This window comes from Urocampus carinirostris, chromosome 6 (assembly GCF_059441175.1).
Source record: "Urocampus carinirostris isolate Australia breed hairy pipefish chromosome 6, RoL_Ucar_1.0, whole genome shotgun sequence".
Lineage (NCBI taxonomy): Eukaryota > Metazoa > Chordata > Actinopteri > Syngnathiformes > Syngnathidae > Urocampus > Urocampus carinirostris.
In genome coordinates, this window is record NC_142354.1 from 10,544,869 (window position 1) to 10,569,639 (window position 24,771).

At 39.2% G+C, this 24,771-nt stretch overlaps 2 protein-coding genes across 6 annotated transcripts in view; both read right to left on the reverse strand.

The window, feature by feature from the left end:
* The window catches only part of setd5 (SET domain containing 5), a 43,820-nt gene extending 32,920 nt beyond the window's left edge, over nucleotides 1-10,900 (reverse strand). For 2 of the 5 annotated variants that reach the window (XM_088337826.1, XM_088337821.1), the window contains exons 1-5: nucleotides 10,546-10,900; nucleotides 4,677-4,959; nucleotides 2,994-3,096; nucleotides 1,546-1,808; nucleotides 49-107 (exon numbers count right to left, since the gene is read on the reverse strand). In XM_088337826.1, coding sequence (XP_088193952.1) covers nucleotides 49-107; nucleotides 1,546-1,808; nucleotides 2,994-3,096; nucleotides 4,677-4,747 — 496 coding nt within the window. In that variant the 5' untranslated portion in view covers nucleotides 4,748-4,959; nucleotides 10,546-10,900. Of the gene's footprint in view, nucleotides 1-48; nucleotides 108-1,545; nucleotides 1,809-2,993; nucleotides 3,097-4,676; nucleotides 4,960-9,264; nucleotides 9,398-9,833; nucleotides 9,960-10,545 lie in introns of those variants that run through there. The other 3 variants (XM_088337825.1, XM_088337822.1, XM_088337824.1) reach the window with 3 other exon arrangements.
* A 4,848-nt stretch (nucleotides 10,901-15,748) lies between these two features.
* Nucleotides 15,749-24,625, reverse strand: LOC148363784 (putative peptidyl-tRNA hydrolase 2). Its single transcript, XM_088337827.1, has 7 exons — nucleotides 24,488-24,625; nucleotides 24,124-24,234; nucleotides 22,104-22,175; nucleotides 21,928-21,999; nucleotides 18,821-18,918; nucleotides 18,488-18,602; nucleotides 15,749-16,350 (listed from the first exon to the last, which is right to left on the reverse strand). The coding sequence occupies exons 1-7, from the start codon at nucleotides 24,623-24,625 to the stop codon at nucleotides 16,264-16,266; spliced, it is 693 nt and encodes a 230-aa protein (XP_088193953.1). The 3' UTR covers nucleotides 15,749-16,263.
* Nucleotides 24,626-24,771: the final 146 nt, after the last annotated feature.

The following is a 24,771-nucleotide window of genomic DNA, read 5'->3' on the forward strand; positions in this document are numbered from 1 at the left end:
GGTTATCAGAATCGGCCACGGGAAAATAACTGAATCAAAGAGGAGTACCCGAGATAGTTTCATTTTTCCTGTGTTGGCTATCTGTTCCCTTCCTTCCGTTGACTCCTCTGCAAAAAGATAACCACCAAAAAGTGTTACATATACACAACAGTTTGGATATACAAAAAATGAGTCAACTGATCCTCAACTGATGCAAACATCTGTCTGACACTCACAAAATATTTCTCCCCCAGGAGAATTAATATTATCAGTTCTATTGTTCCGATGGGACCAGAAACTGTGACGTCATATTCGGAAAAATACACTAGATAATTAGTCACATGCCGTCACACTAAAATACTCAATTAGCCAAAAGTACTTGTAAGAGGGATTTCAACCATTTATGTAGAATGATTTTTGTCAGACCTCAGCGTATTAAATGAATGACTGCTGCGCTGTGATTGTCAAAGGAGTGTCTTTATCGTGGCTCGATGCATTCGTCTTCATAAACATTTCCCGGCTGATTCCGCTAAGACTGTGATCTGAATTGGGAGAGTGGGAATTTCGTTCATCCATTTATGCGCGTCATTTATTGGATGACAGGGCATTTGTGCAAACCAGTGTCATAGTTACTTGCGCGGTTTACGCGTGCTTCATTGAATTTTTTTCACTTTGACATTCAGAGCACGTAGCAGAAATCACAATGCTTTGTTTTAATGATTGTATTTTCACGTCCATAGGCGCACATAAAAGTATCCCGATTTATTTCAAATTGTAGGGCAAGCCCTATTGGGCAATGCGTCCTGTCTCTCATGCAGAGAGGCGGACGCAGCCCAGCACGGGGCCCTTAGGGTTGGTTGACAGTCAGATTTCCTGGTCCGCACCAGTTCTGAGCCAGCTGCCACGTTGAGGTGGGCACCTTAGCCGGATAGATTTGCCGAAAGGGCCCGGAATGTGTCAAATTCGCCACTGACACCACTGTGATGATCAGGTTCGCGAAAAACAAAAAACAAGTTGCATCTTATTTAAAGCAGCAATGTTCAAAATGTAGCGGCCTGTAGTCTGGAAATATTTTGCATCCATGGCTCTTTGAGAATAATTTGCGATGTAATGATAAGAACTGATATAATAGTCTCCACCTGAACGTGCTTCCCTAAAACAAGGTAACTCCACTTTTTACACTAGCTCTAAACCACACACATGCTTTTCTACCACAGACTTTATGAAATCTTGATTCACAGGCATGTCTGGACTCAGAAGTTAACAGAGTTACTGCTGTTTACACCACTCTAACATTATTCTTCCAGCTTCAATGGCTCCGCCGCCTCAACCAGATGGCGAAGCGTCCGAGACAGAAAGCAGGAGAGGCTTCGCTGCATCTGAGCCTAAATAACCCAGTTTCTAAACATTTTAATTGGCCCGTCGAATAATTGAAAATGCCGATACCGATATCCGTACAATCCCCAAATATTGGTGCCGATAATTGCTCCACTTAAAATGGTTAATTTCTCCTAAAGGCAAGAGATTTTCATCTTCGTCTTTGGTCCCAATTAATATAAATCTCACCTGCAGTTGTCACATTTAACAAGCAATCCGTCCGGCATGAGGGTGCAGTGGCACCATCCGGCTAGTGGGCCGTCCTCATCGGAGGAGCTGCTGCTGTCGGCCGAGTGTTCGTCTGCATTTTGCAAGTATCGGGAACTGCGGAGCTCGCCATTGAGATCCATTCGGGGTAGGATGCTTTGGGAAAGCGGGGAAGCGGGTGGGGTGGGAGGAGGGGGTGCACCATAGTTGTGATCCTGACAACACACAACGGAAGACTGTTGCTTCTTCAAACAACGGGCCAAAAAAAGGGAAAACGGAAAATGGAGGTGAATGAAAATGAGGGCAAAAAAAAACAAAAAAAAAACAACAACAAAAAACAAGCAGTTTCAGTCAAACAGTACATTTGTGGTTATACAACAATCTCCAAAATGACTTCACAAATTAGGCTGGTTTTTCATCATAATATCCATTGCAAACAGCACAATATTCATTTTGCTATGTTCATATCAAGATTTTTCATACCAAAATACCTGCTTTGCGGGTGTTAAAAATGCCACAAATCCCAATATGAAAAAGGTTATGATTGAAATAAATTTTGCTTAAAATAGAAATGTATTTATACATCACCTTTCTGATTAAGAAGACTTAAATGTAATTGTATTATTTTATTGCAATTGCGGCTGCATTGGCTCGCTACAGTTTAACTGTACGGGTCAGGTGTATCGACATTTCGTTCTGTGTGCATGGTTACAAAGAATGACAATAAAAGGAAATTCTTCTATTCTTCTTCTATTCAATTTAAAAATGTATCTAAAACTGAGCATACTCTTTACAGAGTTGTGTGTGTCCTATTAACATTTTATTTTAAAAAGTCTTACATAAATAAATACATTAAAAGTAATTAAAATATTTTTAATAAAAGCTTGTTCAAATGTACCAGTGCAAACACATCGACTATTATGCTAATCATGTTTAATTTCAAAATTATTATTTACTGTCACTATTGATTATTTAATCTTGTTTTAAGTATGACTTTAAGAATTGCAAAAAATACTTTTAATTTTATATGTTTATTTAATTATTATTCTTTCATTATATGATATCATCTTTCTCAGTATAAAAACTCTTCTTCTGGGAGAATAAAACCAATATTATTCTCCCCAAAAAAGTTTTTTTAAATATTAAAGCAATGATACAATTATTGTTGAAAGTTTTGGAAAAGTAATACTATTAAAATACCTCTTAAGCAAACCATTGGGGAACAATTTATATGAAAAACAAACATACATGAGAATTAGATACATTTTGAAGAATATTGTGCTCTAGTTCAATGTCTGTCATTCCACTTTTTAGTAAATAAATGGCAATACAAACACTATTTTTCCATGCCGGATGATAGCTTAGAGGGTGTGCTCAGTTTTTTTGCAGAAAATATTGTAATTAAAAAGCAAATAGTAATTGATACTCACAGTATACGGTAGTCCTCGATAGCCATGACTTTGTGCACTTCCACAACTGAGGTTGTTAAAATGTTTCTCGTTTACCGCAGGGCTTGCTTCAACGGATTCAGGGCTAAAAGTTGGAAAACATAAATCAGAATATTTAAAAAAAAAAAAAAACACATTTTTTTCCTACCCTTTACTTTTTGTACACCACGACTAATTATGGAGGACTTTAAAAATACAACAACCATTTGATGAAAGCATAAATAATTGTGCTTTTTTTGTACGACAAACCTTTTGGAGTGTAACAAACAACACTATTCGGGGTGAGTTCTTTTTTTAGTTATTTAAAAGAACAATCAACTTTGGGCCATTTGCTTTTTCATAGTAACACAAAAGTTTGGCGTCAAAGAAACCCAAGTAATTGATTGGTCCACACATGACCCAAATCTGGTCATTTTTAACCCAACTATCTTTGGAGTTCACTGTGAAGAAATACTGTATTGTTCTGACTAGAATTTTTAAGTGCACCATCAAAATGGTGCTTATTGAAATATTAATATTTAAGGCGCACAGGAGTATATGTCACATTAAATTAAAAATACTTTAAAAGCAATGGCAGTGTCTGAAACTCATGACAAAAAGTTAGCGAAGACATTTTTCCCGAACTTGAAACACAAGAAGACAACTAATAGTAAAAAAAAAACATTGTTGCAAAGTATTAAGGATTGATAATCAGAATATATAACAGAACAACACTGTAAAATGAAGTTTATTATAAATGTACTTATAACATTCATTGAACGTATATGACATCGGTGTTTTCCATCTCCCATCCGTATGTACCGGTGTTTACTCATCTTCATTCATGCAATGTTTGCATTGCGTCGTCTGCTACAAGCCACGTGAACTCCTCTTTCCACGATGCTTTTAATGTACGTTTACGTTTTGTAGCGTCATACATTTTGTTAGTTTCTTTTGAATCTTTCTTCTGCGGCTGATGTTTTGGCTTGATTCCTAACAACTTCTCCATTTTTCTTGTGTTCTCTGTGCGTCTACTTTGGAAAATGATATGCAAATGCACGACCCAATAAAGCTCAGGAAAGTCCGGAAGCTCCAAGTTTTTTCGATTATTTTTAACATGTTTTACAAGTTTTAATGTCTTTACATCTTCATTATTTCAAAAATTATGTGTAATTTTTGCTCATTATGTTTTCTAGTTCTTTTTTGAATTAAAGTAAGAAAATTAAAAAAAAAATGCTAAAATTTGAACTGTAATTTGGGATTTTGCTATATTTTTTATCTCTTTTTTCCCAAATTTTCACTATATTTCATCTTACGTTTCCAGGAACATTTTGGTCATTTTAAGCATTATTTGCTAGTGAAAAATATTTTTTTACTGAAATGTGATGTAATTCAGTTTTAAAAAAAAAAAAAAATAGGAAATTAATAATTAGAATTGGCAAGGATTTGGTTGATAATTTAGCTGTTATTTGGGATTTCACTCTATTTTCAAACTGTTTTCCAAGTTTACTACATTTTCAAATAAGTTTTTGCTACCTCCCTAGATTGTCCACCCACCAGGGTCTCACAAAATATTATAGGAAACGCTGTACAGTATGTAAGATTTGACTTAAAAGACAAAAATCAACACCTAAAAAGGATCATCTAGTATTTCATGAGTGGTCTTGGGGTTTCTTTACAACTTACTCTGATCCAGCAGCCATTTCTGTGTAAGAGGTTTGAGGTGTGTTGACTCCTACAGCGATTGCTATGCTCATGACGTCCAGCACAGCTACGCTTGGGAGTTAGGGGTGGAGGGGGAGAGGGGGCAGGGGAAGGGAAAAAGGGGTAAAGGTACAGGAAGGAATGGTGGGCTGGAGGGAGGCGGCAGGTACACTGAACGGAATCACGGGGCCCCGACGGCTCCAACAAAACTCTCCGACGGTGGCGAGCCGCTGAGCCGGGGCCCTTGGCTTGCACTCATGGGGACCTGAGGACACAGAAGGTAACCCCATTCTTTGGTTTGACTTGCTATCATGCTTCAAATTACAAAAACAGGAGACCGACGTACAAAAAAAAAAACGAGAAGAACTCTACACAGAATGGCTAGAGCACAAAATCCAACCTGACAACCGCGGACAACCTAACTCAGGGGTCGAGAACCTATGGCGTGAGAACCATATACGGCTCTTTTCATGAGTACATCTGGCTCAGAGGCAAAATTAAGACCATGCATATTTTCTCGGTGTCATTTCATTTTTATGTTCTAAAAAAACTTAATATAGTGCACACAAAGCCAATACAACCCCAACATGACGAGTGGTATGGTCTAGTAAATATAGGGCACATTTTTAACAATATTTTACTGTCAGGTTGTCACACCAGCAAACCCGATTTTGTACATCACCAAGCAATCCTTTATATGAAAAGTCTGATACTGTTGATACACTTTATGATGAAAACTCACTCAACAAACTATAAATACCCTAAAACGCCAGCAAGGCACCTAGGGCAATATGATTGGGTGAGCGGTAGCAAAGGGCGGAGCTATGCACTGGGCACAATCACTCCTTTCGGTCTCTGGTAAATATGTCAGTATCCTTGTTTGTAGAATTTTGTGACATTTGTAGGAAAGAACTTGAAACCATTATTTATGACAAAAATTACAGTCAGAATGAGCCTTAACACTCAGAATTAACTCCGGGACACATTATATATTGTCTTAAAATATATGGTGTGCTAGCCTTTTTCACAAGGTAAATGTATGAATGAATGGTCTTTAATGCCATTATACATTATTGCAACAGAATTGGAGGGCTTCTCCTTTCAATGCAGGAAGCGATGTAGAGAGCAGCCTGCTGGCTGCGTGCTAGCGTCAGGGATACTTGGTTGAGCCAGTGATGAATAAAACACAACAGTTGGCGTTGGTGGGATACCGTCACAACAAGTCAGCTTGTAGTAGTGAGAGTTATGTAGCTGCAGCAGTAGCTTTAGCTTCCTCTCTTGACCCCTGCCTCAGTGTCGTCCCGGACCCGATAACAAACCCCGGTGCACCCTGAGGTTTTGTCAATTTGTCAATGATGGTGTATTGACAAATGGTGTATTGTGTATGTCGGTAGCCGGTGACCACAAGCCCTTGTTGGGTGTAATGCCGATGTATGCGTGGATAGAGTCCAAAACGAACTGTATACAGAAAAGCACTGAATGGGGGGAGCCAAAGTGCACTTTGGTAAAGTTACACACAAAAAAAACAACGCCTTACAAATTACTCTTTCAATTTAACAATAAAATGTAGACCCGTGATAAAAACAAACCGGGTCCGTGGGACCCAACTGTTATGGCCGACTGTCTACATTCAGCTATGTGGTGAAGTCAGCAGAAAACTATCAATCGTTCATCCATTTTTCCCATTTGTCTTTGGTCTGCTGTATTCTGATTTGAAACATCATTCTCTCCAGTACAAATAATTCCTCCACAGTGCACACCCACTGCTCCACAGTGGGGAGCTCTTAATCCTGTTATTACTATTTTGCTTGCTGTCAAAAGAACTTTTACCAGGCATTTGTCCTTTTTCTGTAATGTTTCTCCCGTTTGAGTGTCAAATAGCTCACCTTGAATTGTTTGCGTATCCAATAGCCCACAATTTGTCCCAGTAATGCTGTATCCTTTTAAAAGCCAGAATATATGCATGTGGTCGACATCTCTCTCTCTCTCCACATGCTCTTGGGCATGTTTGCTGAACCCCCCAAAATCCACAGGACTTTTAAGAAAAATGTTTGAAGATTTCAAGGTTGTTTGAAGATTCGCAATCTATAAAACAGAATATTTTGGCCAAGCATTTAAATTTTTTTTGTTTTAGCCCTAAATCTTTGTTTCCGTGCATTCCCAATAGTTTATCCCAGGGTGCCCAATGAGGACAGTTAAGATGGCCGCGGACCTGTTCCCAAAATAGCTTGCCAGTGCTGGATGGATCATTGTGATTTTCTGGTAAAATTGTGCTTTGATTAGTTGACTGAGCGGCACGAAGGCTGTGCGGTTAGCGCGTAGCCCGACAGTGCGGAGGTTCAGGGTTCAAGTCCAGCTATCGCATCCCCCCGTGTGAAGATTACAAGTTCTCCCCGTGCCTGTGTGGGTTTCCTTCAGGCACTCCGGTTTCCTCCCTAGGTGTGAATGCGCGAGGGAGTTGTCCGTCTTTGTGTGCCCTGCTGATGGCTGGCAACCAGTTCAGAAGGTCCCCTGCCCACTGCCCGAAGATAGCTGGGATGGGCTCCAGCACCCCACGCGACCCACTGAAGATAAGCGTTGCAGATAATGGAGGGATGGATGGATAGTTGACTGGGTTTATTTAACCGTTTTAAACAATTAACCTGGTAACAACACAGTAACAACATAGGTTGATATTTTAGAAAAACATATAAAAAGATTTCAGTAGCTCAGCGGTAGAGCGCTTGATCAAGAGGTATCAGGTTCAATTCCCGGCCCCTCTATGTAATATGTCAAAGTGTCCTTGGGCAAGACACTGGACCCCTAATGCTCCCAATAAGCAGGTAGTTGCCTTGCATGGCTGATATCTATATGTAATAATGGGACAGTGTAAAGCACATTGTAAAGCGCTTTGGGAGGTCTCATTGACTTGAAAACTGTTACATAAGTCCAGACTATTTCAATTAATGGGCAAAAAAATATATTCTAGTATTGCTAAATGTTTTTTTAGCAATTAATTAAAAGAATACGATGATAATATATTAATGTATTAAACAAATGTATTCATCTTTTTACAATTTTACTTTACAGTGACTACAAGTAACAAAATTTCAATGTGTGGGTATTATATGGCAAATAAGCAAAAATGTGTAGTTTTTGTGTAGCTAGCTACCCGGCTACCTTTGTGGCAAGCTATGTACCTAGGTTTTTTAATTTTTTCCATGCTACAGAACTAACATTTTTTATTTTCTGCTAGTATTAAGGGTAAATTTTGGCTTCCTTTTTAGCTAAGTAGCTAGCTTTTCTAGCTTTCTATTAGGCTATTTAATTGCTTTTACTTTTTTAGATAGCTACACAACTCTGTTTTTTACCCGTTTACTTTTCTAGCTAACTATAAAGCTACTTTTTGGCTATTTATCAAGCCATCTGGCCAACTTGCTACTTAAGAAATTCATAACAAACTGGGAGCAACAGTCCAGGGGTTCAAATCAAACTATCGCAGCCTCTCTGTGCAGAGTTTGCATGTTCTCCCTGTGCCTGTTCCTCTCGCATTCCAAAAACATGACAGGTTAATTAGCAGGTCCAAATTGTCTCTGGGTGTGAATGAGCAAGTGAGTTGTTTGCCTGTGTGCCTTGCTACTGGACGGCAACCAGTTCAGGGTGTCTCCTGCCAGAAAATGGCTGGGATCGGCTCACCCGCGACCCTACTGAGGATAAACGGAAATTATTGGATCAAACTGGGTGCCCTTTGCGCCAAATGGTGACAAAAAGTAGCTCTCAGCTTGAAAAGGGTTAGAGACCCATGGTTTATCATATCTATGTTTTGACGCATTTTTAAATCATGATCGGGTGGAACAAAACCCCCCATTTCACTGAGATAATGGTGCTTTTTACCCTCCCTGTAGAAAAGTCAGACGAGGCCGATTGCATTTCTTCCGCCTGCAAATGCACACCAGGACACGTTGTACTATAAATGTACCCTGCGTTCTATTTCTATCTCGGGAAACCATTTGACGAAAACGAGTTTCTAACGATGACAAATCTCACAAAAATACATGTTTTCGTTCCTTGCGTGAACAAAACAGCTGAATCAGGGAACAAGAGCTACCTTTGAAAAAAAAAGAAAAGGGGAAAAAAAGACCACCCGGCCATTGCTCCCAACCGCCGCCGAGCGATCGACCCACCGAGGCTGGGGGGTTGGGAATGCATCTGCACTGGGGGAGGACAAGCAAGCGGATCTGCCCCTAAACGGGGTGGGGGCGCCTGCATGCACAAATACAAGGAAGGGGGGAAACACAACCAAGCTTTAAGTCGAATTCACACGCCCGATCGAAGTTAGGAATGTTGCCTTAGACGTCTTATTAAAACAGCCCAAAAGCGGGGAAATATCGCAAAAAAAAAAAAAATGACGTAGTCGCCAAATGATTTCACGAGAATGACAACATCGATGCAATCATGTTATTTCCCTGTGAACTAACGTCAAGCACACAATGTCTACTTGCTAACGTTAGCCACACGGTGGCTAACTGCATCGTGGACTACAACTCGCACATATTTTCTGACAAACTGATTCACATAAATATAAACTTACTCGAGGAAGAAAAAGTAGTCATAAAAGCAAGTTATAGTAATTCGGTGTATCTCCCTTGTGTTTTGCCAATTGTTTATCAAAGTTGTTGATCTTGTATTCAATATAAAATTGTATTTGACGAACAGTGGCAACAAATGTCAAACAAAAAGCATGTAATAATGGAGAAAGACCGAATACTGTATTCAGACTCACGTCAACGTTATCACAGTTACATCACTATTATGTTTCGTACGTCATTCCACGCAGATCGTTTTTCATGCAAAGTCGCTAAAGGGGAAATAACAACAATAATGCTCCACAAGGAAGCAATAAAATCTAACCCTGAAGTAACCGTGCATTTTCTCCTCGGAGATAACGTCAACTACACCATTTGCAACTTAGCTAATGTTAGCCACACCAATGCTAACTGCATCGTGGAGTAAAACTCGATTCGGGCTCCTTGTAACTGGGATTTTTTGACAAAATAATACAAATAAAGGTTGTTTAAAAGCATGCAAACCCACTCCAATGTGATTTAGCATGAGGAAGTATTGTGGAGAAAGTAGAAATATTTGAATTTACAGACTCACGTCAACATATCACGAGTTTCACCAATATTGTTTTAAATGTGTGTATCAACTATTCTAATGTATAGTCTCCATACAATATCTCTTCAGTGGCCCATAAGGAAGCAATGAAGCCCGGTCCCGAAGCAATCATGCCCCCCTCCTACCTACACCATTGGATATTTAGCGAACACTAGCCACATAAATGCTACCAGCGCCGTGGTGGTTTTAGACTAAAACTCGACTGGGCCTTCTTTTTCTTGAATTCTTTCGACAAAATCAGTCAAATAGACCACACACTTGATTGAATGTGATCTGACTTGAGGAAAATACAAGTTTTGTGGCGAAAGTCGGAATAATTAGATTTACGGACTCACGTCAACATATTACCGATATCATAGGTTTTGTATCTGTGTTTACACTATTATAATGTAAAGTGTATCTAAACAAGATCGCTAAAGGGGGAAAACAACAACACGAGTGCCCAATAAGGAAGCAATGAAGTCGAGTCCCGAAGCAAAAAGAAGCCCCAATTGTGGACTAAAACATTTGAGGGACATTCGGGTAAGCTCCACAACCATGTCATAATTCCCCTTTTCGAACTCCTTACGCAAAACTTGACTCAATGCTAACTAGTGACCTAGCGATGTTAGCCTAGCCGTGACTGCAAAAGCAGAAAAATATGTCAAAATGGTCGTTCGAAACGTCGCTTAAATTGTTACAAATCGTCACTCACCTAAACATGCATCATTGAGTCGCACAGGACGATTCCAAAGGAGAGAATATCCTTATAAGTATCCCGACATGAAATCCAACAAGGCCCGTCTTCGGCCCTCGGTGTCTCCTGCGCTGGTTCGCCTCTAAAAGTAGCTCTCTCTCCCGCGGTAGCAAACAAACTTCTCGGCGTCTGCCGCAAAAATCGGGAAAGTGAAATACCCGCTTGTTTCCCGGTGCAACGCATCCATGAGGTGGCTCCGGTCTATTTCCGTCCGATTAATCAATTTATTATGTTTGCAATTGCTGTATATATTTATATATATTTTATTGGGGTTCTGCTGTATGTTACTGGGCTCTGATTCTGCCTGGGATCCTTTTTTTTTTTTTTTTTTTTTTTTTTTTTTGCATTCGAGGCGCCCATCCCCCCCTCACCCAAACTCCCTTCCCTCCTCCCCCTCCCCCCGGCGTCGTACGCGGGTCCAAGCGAAACTGACACACGGCCACGCCATGGGGTTTCCCTGGCAACCGTGCACGGGCTCTCGAAAGGGCGGAACAGGTGATGACGTCAAACACTCGCCCCTCATTGGTTACTCACGCGTCGATCATTGGATATGCTGGCGAGTGCTGCGTTCATTGGCCGTGGGAATCAAATGTTCCCTGCCCCCACCCAGCAGCAAACCACAAGGGGCGTCCTTCGCGTTGAGGAGTGGTATGGAAAAAAGCTCAGATGGCGAGTGGGACGTGTGCGAGAGCGAACAAGTCGCAAGATAATGGAGCTCGCGTAGGGATATTCTGAGGACAGTTTCGATAACCGACGGAGGATTTAAGGCTATAAATGTCTCGGATTTTATAATGAAACGGATTTGGATTTGTCTCATGGATTATTTTTCGTAGGGGGATAGTGCTTTCTATTTGCTTTGGAAGGCGACGCTATTTGACGATACAGTGACATACGAACGATTATTTTCGTTGAAATACAGGATTAAGTCCGTGGTCGAATCGTAAAAAAGATCGCCATCTCATCGCGAACAAAGGTGGGGGGAGAAATGGTTTGCTCCGTCACTCCCTCGTGATTCTTCAGGTTTCATCATGACGCATCACAGAGGAGGGGGAGGAAAAGTGGGTGGAGCCAACGGGGATGATGTGGCGAATCGTGATTCGCTTGGTGGTGAATGATGTCACGTATCGCTCGGGTAAAAGAGTGATGTGTTACTCGATGGGGAAATCGGCCGATTATTTTTTCTTACACATTAAAAAAATGACAACGCACACAGTGTTAAATTGCTGTTAAAAATGTCGACTAAAATTGTTCAAACCTCATTGTTAGAAAATTATATAATGAAATTGTGAATATGTTTAATTGCTGTTTAAAGTGTCAATAAAAATTGTTCAAACTAAACTTTCGTTAATCTAGTATAGTAATTGCTTTCGAGAGCGAATACGAACTGTGGAGTCTGTGCTAGTGCCCTCTCCTGGCCACAAAGAGACTACACCCACGGTAAACAAGTTGCGGACCACATTTTGCTCGCCAGTCTTTTTCGTTAGACCGACAGAAGCAAGCGGTCAAAATATAAAATAGTACATAAAATGCTAGTCATAAAACTTCATTTTTTTGGATGCTAGCTTTGTCTCTATTGTCCTTTTGTATGCATACAACAAAATACTACCACAGAAATAGAAAATGAAATATTATAAAATTTCTTCCAGGCACTCCGGTTTCCTCCCTCTTTCCAAAGACATGCATGTCAGGTTAATTGGCCGGTCCAAATTGTTCCTAGGTGTGACTGAGCGAGCAAATTGTCCCTGTGTGCTCTGCGACTGGCTGGCAACCAGTTCAGGGTGTCCACTGCCCGACGACGGCTGGGATGGGCTCCAGCAGCACACAATTAGAGTAATATCAGGGTTAGGGTTAAATTCCGACATTAAAATACATTAAAAAATACAGTACTACAAAAATACTAAAAAAATTACATTGGAAATACTACAAAATACAACAAAAATGTTCCTATGGAAATACTACCAAAAAGCATACACAAAATACTACAAATATACAACAAAGCTTCTACTGTAGAAAAACTACAAAATACTACAGAAACACTACAATGGAAATATTACAAAAAAATGAACCTACTTTAAGAGGACAAATATACTACAACAATACTTCTGCTATAGAAAAACAAAAATACCATAGAAATACTAAACAAAAATACCATGGAAATACTAAAAAAAAAAAACTACAAATATACAAAAACTTAAACAACACTAACTATATACGACAGAAATACTAAAAAAAAAAAATTGGGAAAACACTACAAAAATAAAATGACACTAATTGTACAAAAACACAACAGATATACAAAACCTTTACTGTAGAAATACTACAAAATACTACAGAAACCCCCACGACCCTAGAGAGGATAAGCGGTGCAAATGGATGGATGGATACTACAGAAACACTACAATGAATTTACTCCAAAAATAAAACTACTTAAAGGGACAAATATACAACAATACTTCTGCTGTAGAAATACTTCAAAAATACTAAAGACATTTTACAAAAATAATACAATAAAACTACAGTAATAGTACAGAAATACTGGAGATATATATGAAAACTTCTACTTTAGTAATACTATAAAATACTACAGAAACACTACTATGGAAATACTACAAAATAAAAGTACTTTAATCGGTGAAATACTGTACTACATATATACAAAACCTCTGCTATTGATATACAGTACTATAAAAATAGACATCGTAGAATTGAAAAACTTGTTTTGCTAATTTCTTCAAAGTGTCAAAATGATTTAATGTTTTCTAAAGAAGGCCATTTTGTCACGACCAGAACGGAATCAGGACCCAAATGCATATTAACCACAAGTTTATTGATAGAAAGAGGAAGAGCAGTGCACACCATCCGGTGCTCGCTGGACGCATGAAGCAAGCTGCTCACACAATCGGATCGTGATCCGAATACGGAAGTGGATCTTACGGAGCGGGAGATGAAGGTGTCAAGGACGGAAAAAACAGGTCGATAGCCAGGACAGGAGCGCAAAAACGTGGTCGGGATCAAAAAACGGGTCATGAGCCGGGACAGGAGAGCAAACGTGGTCAAAAACAGGTCATAGCCGGAGACAAACGACGAGATCCGGACCGCACGGGTGGAAAAACGGGTGCAAAAAGCGGGACCAATGGGAGTCCGAATCAAAATGCTTGCCTTGTAAAAACAGGTTCGCTGACGTACTGACAACAGGCGAGTGAAAGGACTGGGCTTAAAAAGGATGGAACCAATCAGGTAGCCCGCAGCGGCTGGCGCCAACGAGAAGGCACAGGTGATCCAAATCAGTCATCATGACACATTTTTAGAGATAAAAACTCTTAAAATAAGAAAAAATATAACATTTTGTAAGACTTTCTGCCAATAGGGTTAAAAAATATGTATTTGCACTGCAAGATTGTGTTCACTTCATTGGTGGAATTTTTTTTAATCATATATTTTTGCTTTAAGATTCTCTATCTTGTTTCTTGAAAAAAATAAAAGAAACATTGTAAAATAGGCAAAATTGTAGGTTTTCTTATTATATTTATTTTATTTTTCTTATGAAGTGTTAAGCGAATGTGCAGTGCACTACATCTCCATATTGCTTATTAATTCATTAATAACTACAAATAGTAACAAATTAAAACTTAAATCTTTTTTTATGTTCATTCAGAAGTTCCACAACTAATCTGGTTGTAAATATTAAATTTTCGTCGTCATCTCTACATTACATCGTCCGCAACACTGTGTATGAAAATGTTTGAAATTTAAAACATGAGACAAGATAACGCCCACAAAACTATTTAAAGACTCGCCACATCATCTAAACTGGATTGCCAACCTGCCTGGTGGGTATAATGTAATGAAGGCGGGGTACCACTTATGAGGCCCCTTCTTATTTTCCTCATGCTGAGGTTTTTGAGTTTTTCTTTGCCTGCATGTTGGTTTCAAATCAGGGGGTGGTGTCATTGTAACCTGTGCAGTCCTTTGAGACATTTTGGGATAAAGGGCGTCGCAAATAAATGTGATTTGACTTGAGGTTTTTTTTTTAATGTACGTCACGTTATTTGACTAATATATTTATAATTTGTCTTCTTTATAATGTCAATTCATCTCTATAAAACAGTGCGAGGCCAAATACAAGCCCTATGATAGCTTGTCAGGATTTTTAATCAGGTACGCCAAACAAAAATGGTCCAAATAAGATATAGTAGTCAAATAAGTACTACTTATTGAAATATGTCATTCTTGTCTCCAGTGTCCTTTAATGTGGATTGCAGTCAAGGCCAATGTGCAAATAGCTGGCTACATGCAATTTTCTTAAAACATTTTTTTAAAGATATTTATCAAATTTCATGCAAAGACAAAAAAAAAAAAAAAAAAAAAACCCAAACCTATTGAACCCTAGCCCTATTCCATAGTTTTTCAAGAGAAATTTAGTGCTTGAAATAGGGCTTATAGTTTACTTAAAGCCCCAGTGTGTAATATTTAACCACTAGATGGCACTGATGTCTAATGTGAAATAAAACCAGTGACACAGCAGGCAGCAAAACGACAAACATGGCGGCGGCCTTGGGTATAGAATCAACCACGTAAAAAAAGCAAATTTCTTGACCTATGATTTCTTTTAAATAAAAATGAACAATGGTATGATAGTTCCTGTAGTTTTACCGAATATCAAATCAAATTGTTTTTTTTTCTCCATTTTTTTGTACCACTAGGAGGCCCTAACTATTACACATTGTTAATTTTAAATGTTTCAAAACCAATTTAATGAAACGGTCAATTTATAAATAAATAGATGATACATAGCATGTAAATGTAGACGTCACATGCATGTTTATTCGTAAATATATGTGAGAAATATGGGATAACATGGTCTTTGGTCCTCGTGTATTGCAGAGATGTCAGATTCGAGACTATCAGCAGATAAAATGAAGATCCAGTCAATTGTTTTTTCCCATTTTGCCCAACCCTGAGTTGATTTTTTTTTTCTTTCTTTTTTTCTTAACCCAAGTGGGCCCCTAACTCAAAATGCTTGACCATCCTTGCAAAAAAAAGTAAAATAGTAAGTTTTGGGTACTATGTTTTGTGCTTCAATGATCATATTCTAGCTGTATGTTTTTGTGTACGGATGAAAGCACATTTCATAAATGGCCAACAGTCTAACACAGACATATTTGTAGTTTGAATTGAAATGGCATTTATTTATATAGCGTCACTCTTGATCAGAAATAAACAGATACTACAAAGTGAAACACAGTAATTGTGCAGTTACACATTTGAAGAGAAAAACCATGCATGTTTCCGTTACAACGCGAATGCGAAATGATACCGCGCACATTAGAGTGTAATCAATGTATCCTTTTACGTGTCTTTAGAGAGGAAAAGTTACATTTACAGGCAATTCTCACAAAAGGATCTTTGTCTCCTGGAGTATGTCAGCATTTTAATTGTCATTTTATCTGCGGTATAAGCAAAATCAAATAGTAACAGGAATGCAATCGGATTAAGACTTTCCAGCCGTAACCTGTCGATGAGTTCACGGAGAGAGAACTAGCGTCTCTCCTCATCAGTGCCCAAAACGCAAGCAATCCATGCAGAGAGTTCAACAAACTCTTGTTTTGAAAGGTTATATACACGCTTGCTCAACCCCCGCCTTCGCATAACAGACCACCTCCTGTCCGGAGCCGATCAGAGCAGCTTCAGATTGCCGGTGACGTTGTTCACCATGTCCTCCTCGCCCATGATGGCCAGGATAGTACGGGAACCCGATGCCACCTAGCCAGAAATAAAGCGGGCCATCTTAGTGTTGCAAATTCACCACTCGCGGCAGATAAAAAGTGGGGCACATACAGTAGTGACGATTAGGCACGCATAAAAATATGACATTTTCGATTAAATATGTGTCTTGTTTACACTGCGGTGCATTGTGTTGCTCAAAGGCAAAGGTAGTAGAAGGCACTGTGTGGACAATATGGGGTAGTGTTGGCGTTGATTTTAGAGCTGCAACAACGAATCGATAAAATCGATGATTTAAAGTGTAGGTGTCAAGGCAAGGCGACACTGTGAAGCGCGAGAGAAAAATGAGCTGCAGAGTTAAATGTGTCCACTTGATGTCAACCAAGCCAGGCATCACACGCAAAGCAACTGTAGTATCTCTCTCGCTGTCCGTATCTCTCCCTCTTTTCTCGCATTTTTCTAAACTTTCACTATTTCTCACTTTTGCTTTTTTTTTTTTTTCCCGTCCCACCCGCTCTGTATTTCCCTCGCTCTTTCTCCCGTTTTCTATCTTACCTTCCCTCTCATCCACTGTGTCCTTTACTTTTTTATCCCTCTTTTTCCTGCTCTTTTTTTCTCTTAAACCTACTAATCCGGCCCCCGTGAGATTTTTTTCTAGCATGTGGTCCCCAGCTCAAATGAGTTTGACACCCCTGTTTTAAAGCGTTGGCAAAAACTGAATTCATCGATTTGTTGCGTAACTCAGCACGTCGGCCAATGGCGTCACACACAGCACGAGTCAGCAAACATAACAGAGCGAGGTGGAGAACCAACTAAGGCACCATTTTCGAAGGCCACAAGTCAATTCAAGTCATGAAACATGACGACCGAAGTCTACAAAAATGTCAGAGAACTCCACACTTCACTAAGAAGTTTATTTGAACACAGCACAAAAAAGTATCAACCACTAACTAACAAAAGGGAACAAAATGATTTGCACCAAACAAAAAAACAACAGCTGAACAATACAATATTATTAACTTAAACGTGTGCTGAAGCCGAGGCTTTTAAGTGCCCACCCTTATTAAAATCATAATCTGAAACAGTGTTTAATTTTGCTCTATAAAAGAAGCTCAACTTGCACACAATGCTGGAAACAAGTTCAAGATTAAGCATCAAGTTTTACTTTTCTGGCAAAGTCTGAGAGATTATTGTTAAAAAATAACCATCTTAATGATGAGAGACATCATGCACGCCACAACAAGCAGCTGTCATCACTGAGAGCATCCTCAACATGATCCTCATCGACATATTCAGACTTTTGCATTGCAATGCAAAGTTCTCAAAGAAGGAAAAGTGAGTGAGTTAGTTAACAAGGGCGACAGTATACTTTTTGTTTGGTAATGTTGAAAATCCTGTCACTGGGTTTTCACATTTGCACTTATTTCTGGTCCAAAAACCCAAGATGCTTTTTTTTGGCAATCTATGAAAAAAAAGTATATATTTGCAGGATGTATAGGATACATTTTCATGTATTTTGTTTGTTACTTGACAAACACCGATTCTTTTGCTTGTTTAATATTGTGGTATATTCTGTTATGTGAACTTTTTAAAATTTGTCCTCATTTGTCGGGTGTCATTTTTAAGCCGACTAGTTGTGAAACATGGCAACAATACAGCACAATTAAACTCAGTTTTAATGCATGTATGCATTGCATGTGTGTGTATGTTCTTTAAGGCAGATTTGGTATCAAACACAATGAGAACAATAAATGGTAAAGTGTGGGCATATGGATTGTATATGGAGCCCTATTCTCAAGCGTGCCTCGTGTGTACAAGAATGGCACACGTAACTGAGCATGTACTTTTTAGTATGGTGAGCCTTGTGGTTGTGAATTTAAGGTAGTCAACCACCAAATGAGCGAGATCATACAAGTGCTCTCTAGCAAACTCTCTAGAGGCACACGTCTGCCACTCAAGGGTTTGAGTCCCTGGCGGCCGATTTAATGGTAATTTGCAAATACATTCTTGAAAAATCAGACAATGTGATTTCCTGCACTAAAAAAAAAATTATACCTAAGAAGGCAATTAATTACAGGCCTCCCACTTGTTTTAAGTGGGAGAACTTGCACAATTGGTGGTTTGATGAAATACTCCATATCCCCCAACTTTACTTAATCACATATTTTGGGCTTACCTGAGTAAGTCCTGCATCCTGGACAAGGTAAGTGGGCAAACTGAGGCTCATGGCCTGAGCCTGAAGCTCTAAAAGATTAGCCATGTCAGTCCCCTGGACCACGATCTTCTTGGCTCTGCGTCACACAAGAATATGATGTTATTCGGAACACATGGGCTATTCACGCTCCATGCTGCTGCATCGTAGATCGGGCACTTTCAATCTGTTGACCAGTTGCTAAACTTTGAACGAGTGCAGCTCAAGAAAAAATGGGAGTGAACAAGTGTGTATATACACACACAATATATACAAAAAAAGACACAAAATCACAAATAAAACATTTAGAAGTCTTACCCATTTTGGTCCCACTTCCAGGCCATCTCCCGCCAACTGTTTTTGTGCTGCAGGGCCTGGTACAATCCCACGGCAGCGTGTGCAACTTGAGCCGCCACCTGCATAAAAATCAATACATTTTGCCATAATCTGGCGACAGCAACCTAAGAAAATTGTTTTTACACTGAAATGTATCGGTGGTAATTGCTTTTTGAACAACAGTCAAATTATTCATTTGTCACCATAAAAGCTAGAATGTTCACATTTGCCTTTGAAACTGGAACTAAAACCAACGAATTCACCCAGATGTGTTATACTGGGGACAGAACAGGCCTGATGTATTAATTTTCAGTGGGGGGGGGGGAAAGACACCTGGAGCCTATCCCAGGTGACTTTGGGGCAGTGAGAAGGGGAGACCCTGGACTAGTTACCAACCAATCACAGGGCAGACAACCCTTCACTAATACACTAATCCTTAGGGACAATTTGCATGGTTTTGGTACATGTAAGGAAAATAAACTGGGAAAACCCACTCAGGTATAGGGAGAACAAGCAAACTCCACACAGGGAGGCCAGTAGCTGGAATTAAACCCCGAACCTCTGAACTGTGAGGAAGATGTGCAAATCACGTGTCGTCTGGTGAAAATTTTGTGATCAAGTTTTTATTTTCTGTAATACATTTTGAAGAAAAGAATAATCTCGTACACTCTAGATTCATGCGAAAAAAGGATCATTGATTTACTGGTGTCGTAAAAAAGGCTTTGGTCTAACGGTCCTACATCAGATTAAACTGCACTAACGAACTAACCACCAGAGGGTGCTTGACAGTGTCTGTGTATTGCAACATCCATATTAGCCTGGTCATCCTGTAGAGGGGATTATTTTAAGTGCTTTCCCTTCTGAAGGTTTCTTTATTTTCCTCATGATGAGGTTTTAAGTTTCTCAGTGCCCCCATGCAGGTTTTAGATCAGGGGATGGTGTCATACTAGTCTGGTCTGTGCAGCCCTTTGAGACTTCTTTTGATTACGGGCTTGACCAAAACTTGACTGATATATTGCAAGTTTTCTACTGTTATCATATTGCTCATTATGGAAAATACTGAAATATCCAACCTCAAGATATTAGCATATCATAAAAAAGTATATTATTAATAGAATGTAAGGCAAAATCAGCTACATTAAAATAACAAATGGCTAGAGGAAAAACTCAAAAACCTCAACGTGAGGAAAATGAATAAACCTTGAGGAGGGATCGCAAGTGAGGTCATCCCCCTTCCAGGATGACCAGGCTGCAATAATAACAAACAACACAAAGATATTGTCAACATAAAATATAGGTTATTCATAAGCTATAGAATAGAAGTGTGTTTTAAGCTGATATTTAAACATTTCCACTGAGGTTGCAGATCGAATCTCAGGGGGAAGAGCATAGGGCTGCACAGACCAGATTATTGCAAACCACAGACTATTATGACACCATCCCCTGATCTAAAAGCTACATGAGGGCAAGGAAAAACTCAAAAACCTCAACATGAGGAAAATGAAGAAACCTTGAGAAGGGATCGCAAGTGAGGTCATCCCCCTTCCAGGATGACCAGGCTGCAATGGATGCCACAATAACAAACAACACAAAGATATTGTCAACATGAAATATAGGGTATTCATAAGATATAGAATAGAAGTGTGTTTTAAGCTTAGATTTAAACATTTCCACTGAGGTTGCAGATCGAATCTCAGGGGGAAGAGCATTCCACAGCACTGGGGCCCGAATGGAGAACGCTCTCGAATCTGCGGATCTCTTCTTGGCTCTTGGGATCACTAGTAGTTTCAGACAGCACAGTGCCATCTAGTGGTGAAATATTACAAATCGGGGCTTCAAAGATAAAATTGACTGTTTAGGCCACAGGTGTCAAACAGGTGGCCCGCAGGCCAGATCAGGCCCGCTTAGGGATTAAATCCGGCCCGCGAGACAACACTCAGAGAAGCGCAAGAGAAAAACAAGCTGCAGGTTAAAATATGTCAACTTGATGTTGCCAAAGCCAGGTGCCTCTCACAAAGACACTGTACGTGTATTTCTTCCTCTTTTACACCCCTTTTCCCCACTCTCTGTCTCTTTCACTCTCTGTGTCTCTCTTTTTCTCTTTCTCTCTCTGTGTCTTTTAACCTCTTTTGCTCAAACTTCCTTTTTTCCTTTTCTCTTTCTCTCTTCATACCCTTTGCACTTTCTTTTCTCTCCTTCTGTCTTTCTTTTTCTCTTTGGATTTCTTTCTTCCTCTCCCTTTCTTTTCCCCCTCTCTCACGCTCTCTCTCTTTTTCTTTTTGTCCCGCCCTCTCTCCTTTTCCCTCCCTCTTTCTCTTATTTCTTTATCTCTTTTTCTTTCTCTTTAATCTACTAGTCCGGCCCCCGACAGAATGTTTGTTCTATTGTATGGCCCCCGAGTTCAAATGAGTTTGACACCCCTGGTTTAGGCGTTGATGATATTGTTTAATTTTGAAGCAAAGCTCACCTGAGAACATTTCCTTGGATTTTTGATTTTCTCTAGTAAAATGAGAAAAAATATATATATGTATGGCAGCTCATTACTCAAAATGGTCAAAATCAATAAACTCATAAATGTTCAAATTATCTACCATGTGCCTTAGACAATTCAACATATTTTAAGTTATTTTATAACAAGTAAATCATAACCCCTAGTAAAATAGGAAACACTTCTTTTGATTTAAAAGTAATCATTTAAAATTAAAGTAAATGTTGGTAGAGATACATTCTATTCTACTGAACACTGCAAAAAGTAAGTCATAATCAGCAATATTTAAATAACTAAAGCCTTACAGTTTTGCACTTGATTTGTAATGAATCCGGAATGTGTGATATTTTTGTAAATTGCATTAAAGAAAGTCAATAGCAAACAAAATATGCTCATTTTTTGAGAGGGTGCTGTAAATTGTTCAATATTTGGTCAAACTAAGATTTTATTTCCTTATTAAACGATGAACGTGTTATAGAGCACTATGAGATGCATTTGATTGCTGAAAAGAATTATACAAATACATTTGGAATTGTTTTAAGAAAATGACCTTGAGGAAAAACACGCAAGATTCGGGTAGGAGGAGCATGATCAAAAGTACCTTTCCAACCCCCATTGCAAGCTCCATGTTGACCACAAAGACCATTTTGTACATGAAGTCCTGATCTCCCTCCTGTCGAGGACACACAGCGGACACTGAGATTTGGCTTTGGACCAACCCCGAGGTGGAATGAAGCCAAAGTGTACCTGTTGAGACAAAGGCTAGGTAAAGGGCACCTCATTCTCCAGTTTGTTGAAGTAGTACATGGCCGCCTCCTCAGCAGAAACGTTCCCGGTATGCAGGAGAGCCTTCAAATGAAGAAAAAAGAAGAGTTACCGTTGGCAGATACTGAAACCATGCAGGAATGACAGTGGTACCCTCAACCAATTTGACCCTCAACTAAAATCTCAGAGAAAAATTCACTTTCCCTTTCGATCGGATTTCAATTTTTAAATGACCTGTACCTGTCCGACAGCTGCTCTCGCTATTTATGATGACTAGAGAAAAAAAAGTGTGGTTACGATCGGCAAAGACAATGTTAAGAATAACAAAAAGGTTTTTTTTTTTTTAAGTCATTTGTGGCTAAGCAGAGAACTGGTATCTGTAAGAAGTATTCTACTATTTAAACGTTGTTGTGCGAAAGAATTAAGAAGACGCACACAAATCCACTTTTTCATTGTATTCTAATATTTTGAGATGGGATATTGCTACTCTCATGATCGCAGTAGGGCTGCACGATTCTAGAGAAAGCCTAACTGATTTTTAAAAAAAACGGTATTCCAATTTCAATGAGATTTTTTTATTTTAAAAGAAAAGTTCATTTTTCTGTCATCTGGAAGGGGGATGACCTCATGTGCGGTCCCTTCTCAAGGTTTCTTCAATTTCCTCATGTTGAGGTTTTTGAGTTCTTCCTTGCCCTCACATCGGTTTTGGATCAGGGGATTGTGTCCTAATAACCTGTGGTCTGTGCAGCCCTTTGAGACTCCTTGTGATTAAGGGCGTTACAAATAAAAATGAAAAATATAAAAATATCTGGGTTTTCGCCATGATAAGCAACATTAGGGAATGGTCTGCATTTATATAAGGCTTTGCAAGCCGAAGACCTCCCAAAGCGCTTTACAATGTGCTTCACACTTTTCCCTTTTACACACAAACTAACCGATAGCAGTGTAAGCCGTGCAAGGCAACTACCTGCTATGGGGGCATTAGGGATTCAGTGTCTTGCCCAAGGACACTTCAACATTTAACACGGAGGGGCTGGGAATCGGACCTGCAACCTCTTGATCTCAGAATAAGCGCTCTACCTCCTGAGCTACTAGTCTGATAAAACTGTCCTCTTGGATGCAACAGTACGTGGCAGTAACGCTACACATGAAAACTTGATAACGAGGACTGGCGTAATTTTCATGCACTTTTTAAATGTTTATTTATTTAAAGGATTGGTCTGTCGAGTCAGACTGCCGGGAAACACGCCACAGGAAATCATTTCAAGCATTTTTAAGCACTACATGCAAAATTCAAATATTTTCCATTAAAATAATTTAAAAAATTGCAATATCGAAGTTTAACTTTAGCAAACCCAGAATGTATGACTTTTTGTGTTTTAATCTGTTGGAAAAAAATTGTGTAATATTGGACCACTAGATAGCCCGTTAACGAATGACCAGGTTAGCAGCAAGATGCTGGAGAAACGTGGCAGCAAATACTGGGTATGGATTCTGTAAAATAATACACATTTTTCGACCTAAGAATATTTATGAAAATTAACATTGGTATGATATGTATTTGTATGTTGTGAAGAATGTTTTTTTTAATTGAGAGAAAAAATACCACTAGTTGTTCAATTCAAATTGTTGCTTTTTATATGCCGACACAAGAGAGTAGTTTGCACAGTGCTGCGGCATAAGGGCTTCTGAGGCCTCTGCTGTCCTAAAAATATAGGAATCATGTGATGTCAATTATATTGTTTCCATCTTTTCCCTCATGTAGGTCTTAGATCATGGGATGTTGTAAAAGTAGTCTGTACAGCCCTTTGAGACTTCTTGTGATTGGCTATAAAATTAAATAAGACTTGACTTAGGAAGCACAAATTGTTACACTGTCCTTTTAAGGTTGTCCCGATTCTTAACAGTTCTTAGTACATACAAAATCATCGAATTTGATCCCTTTATTTGTCAGATTCAAACAACTCAAGGTTTTTAAATCACCAGCCCTTCAACTGCATTAGGACAAATAATAATAAGCTAATTTTCGTACCTGTTTAGCTGCTTCTTCGGGTATAGCCAGGTCCCGAAGTTGTTGCACAAACAAAGGGTTCACATCTTGGGAAGCCGGTGAGCTTGCAACCTGGGATGGCTCCATATCGAGCTGCAAACAAATGCAAAAACAGTAAGCACTAGTGTGACAAACACACATTGCACGCGTAAAATAGCTTAATCGTCAGCAGAGTCCATCTTTGTTTCTTCTTAGCAGAAACATCAACGACAATATTACGGACAGCTACTAGTTACTTGGGAGATTAGCTTAGCATTAGCCGTAAAATCGCGGGATCTTCTCAAAATTGATTGAACAATGTTAGAAAAACAACTGGAGTCAACGTTTTAACACACAACAAGATTACTTTTTTTGTGGCCACCGAGCTGTTTTTTGAACCGAGGCTCAAAACGTTTTTTAAAGGCCGAAGAATTCCTCTACGATTGAATCGTCTCGCAAGTCTTCTTCGTGTCTTTGACAGTTGGAAAAGGGTAACCCAGCACATTTCTGCCACATAGTGGTTGAGTTAGAGAGAGGCGCACATTGTTGTCATTGAATGGATTTCAAAACTAAAATAAACTATACTTTACAGTAGTGTTTGTGAAATATACTCAGATAATAACTTTAAATTGTCAGTATCAGAATTATTTT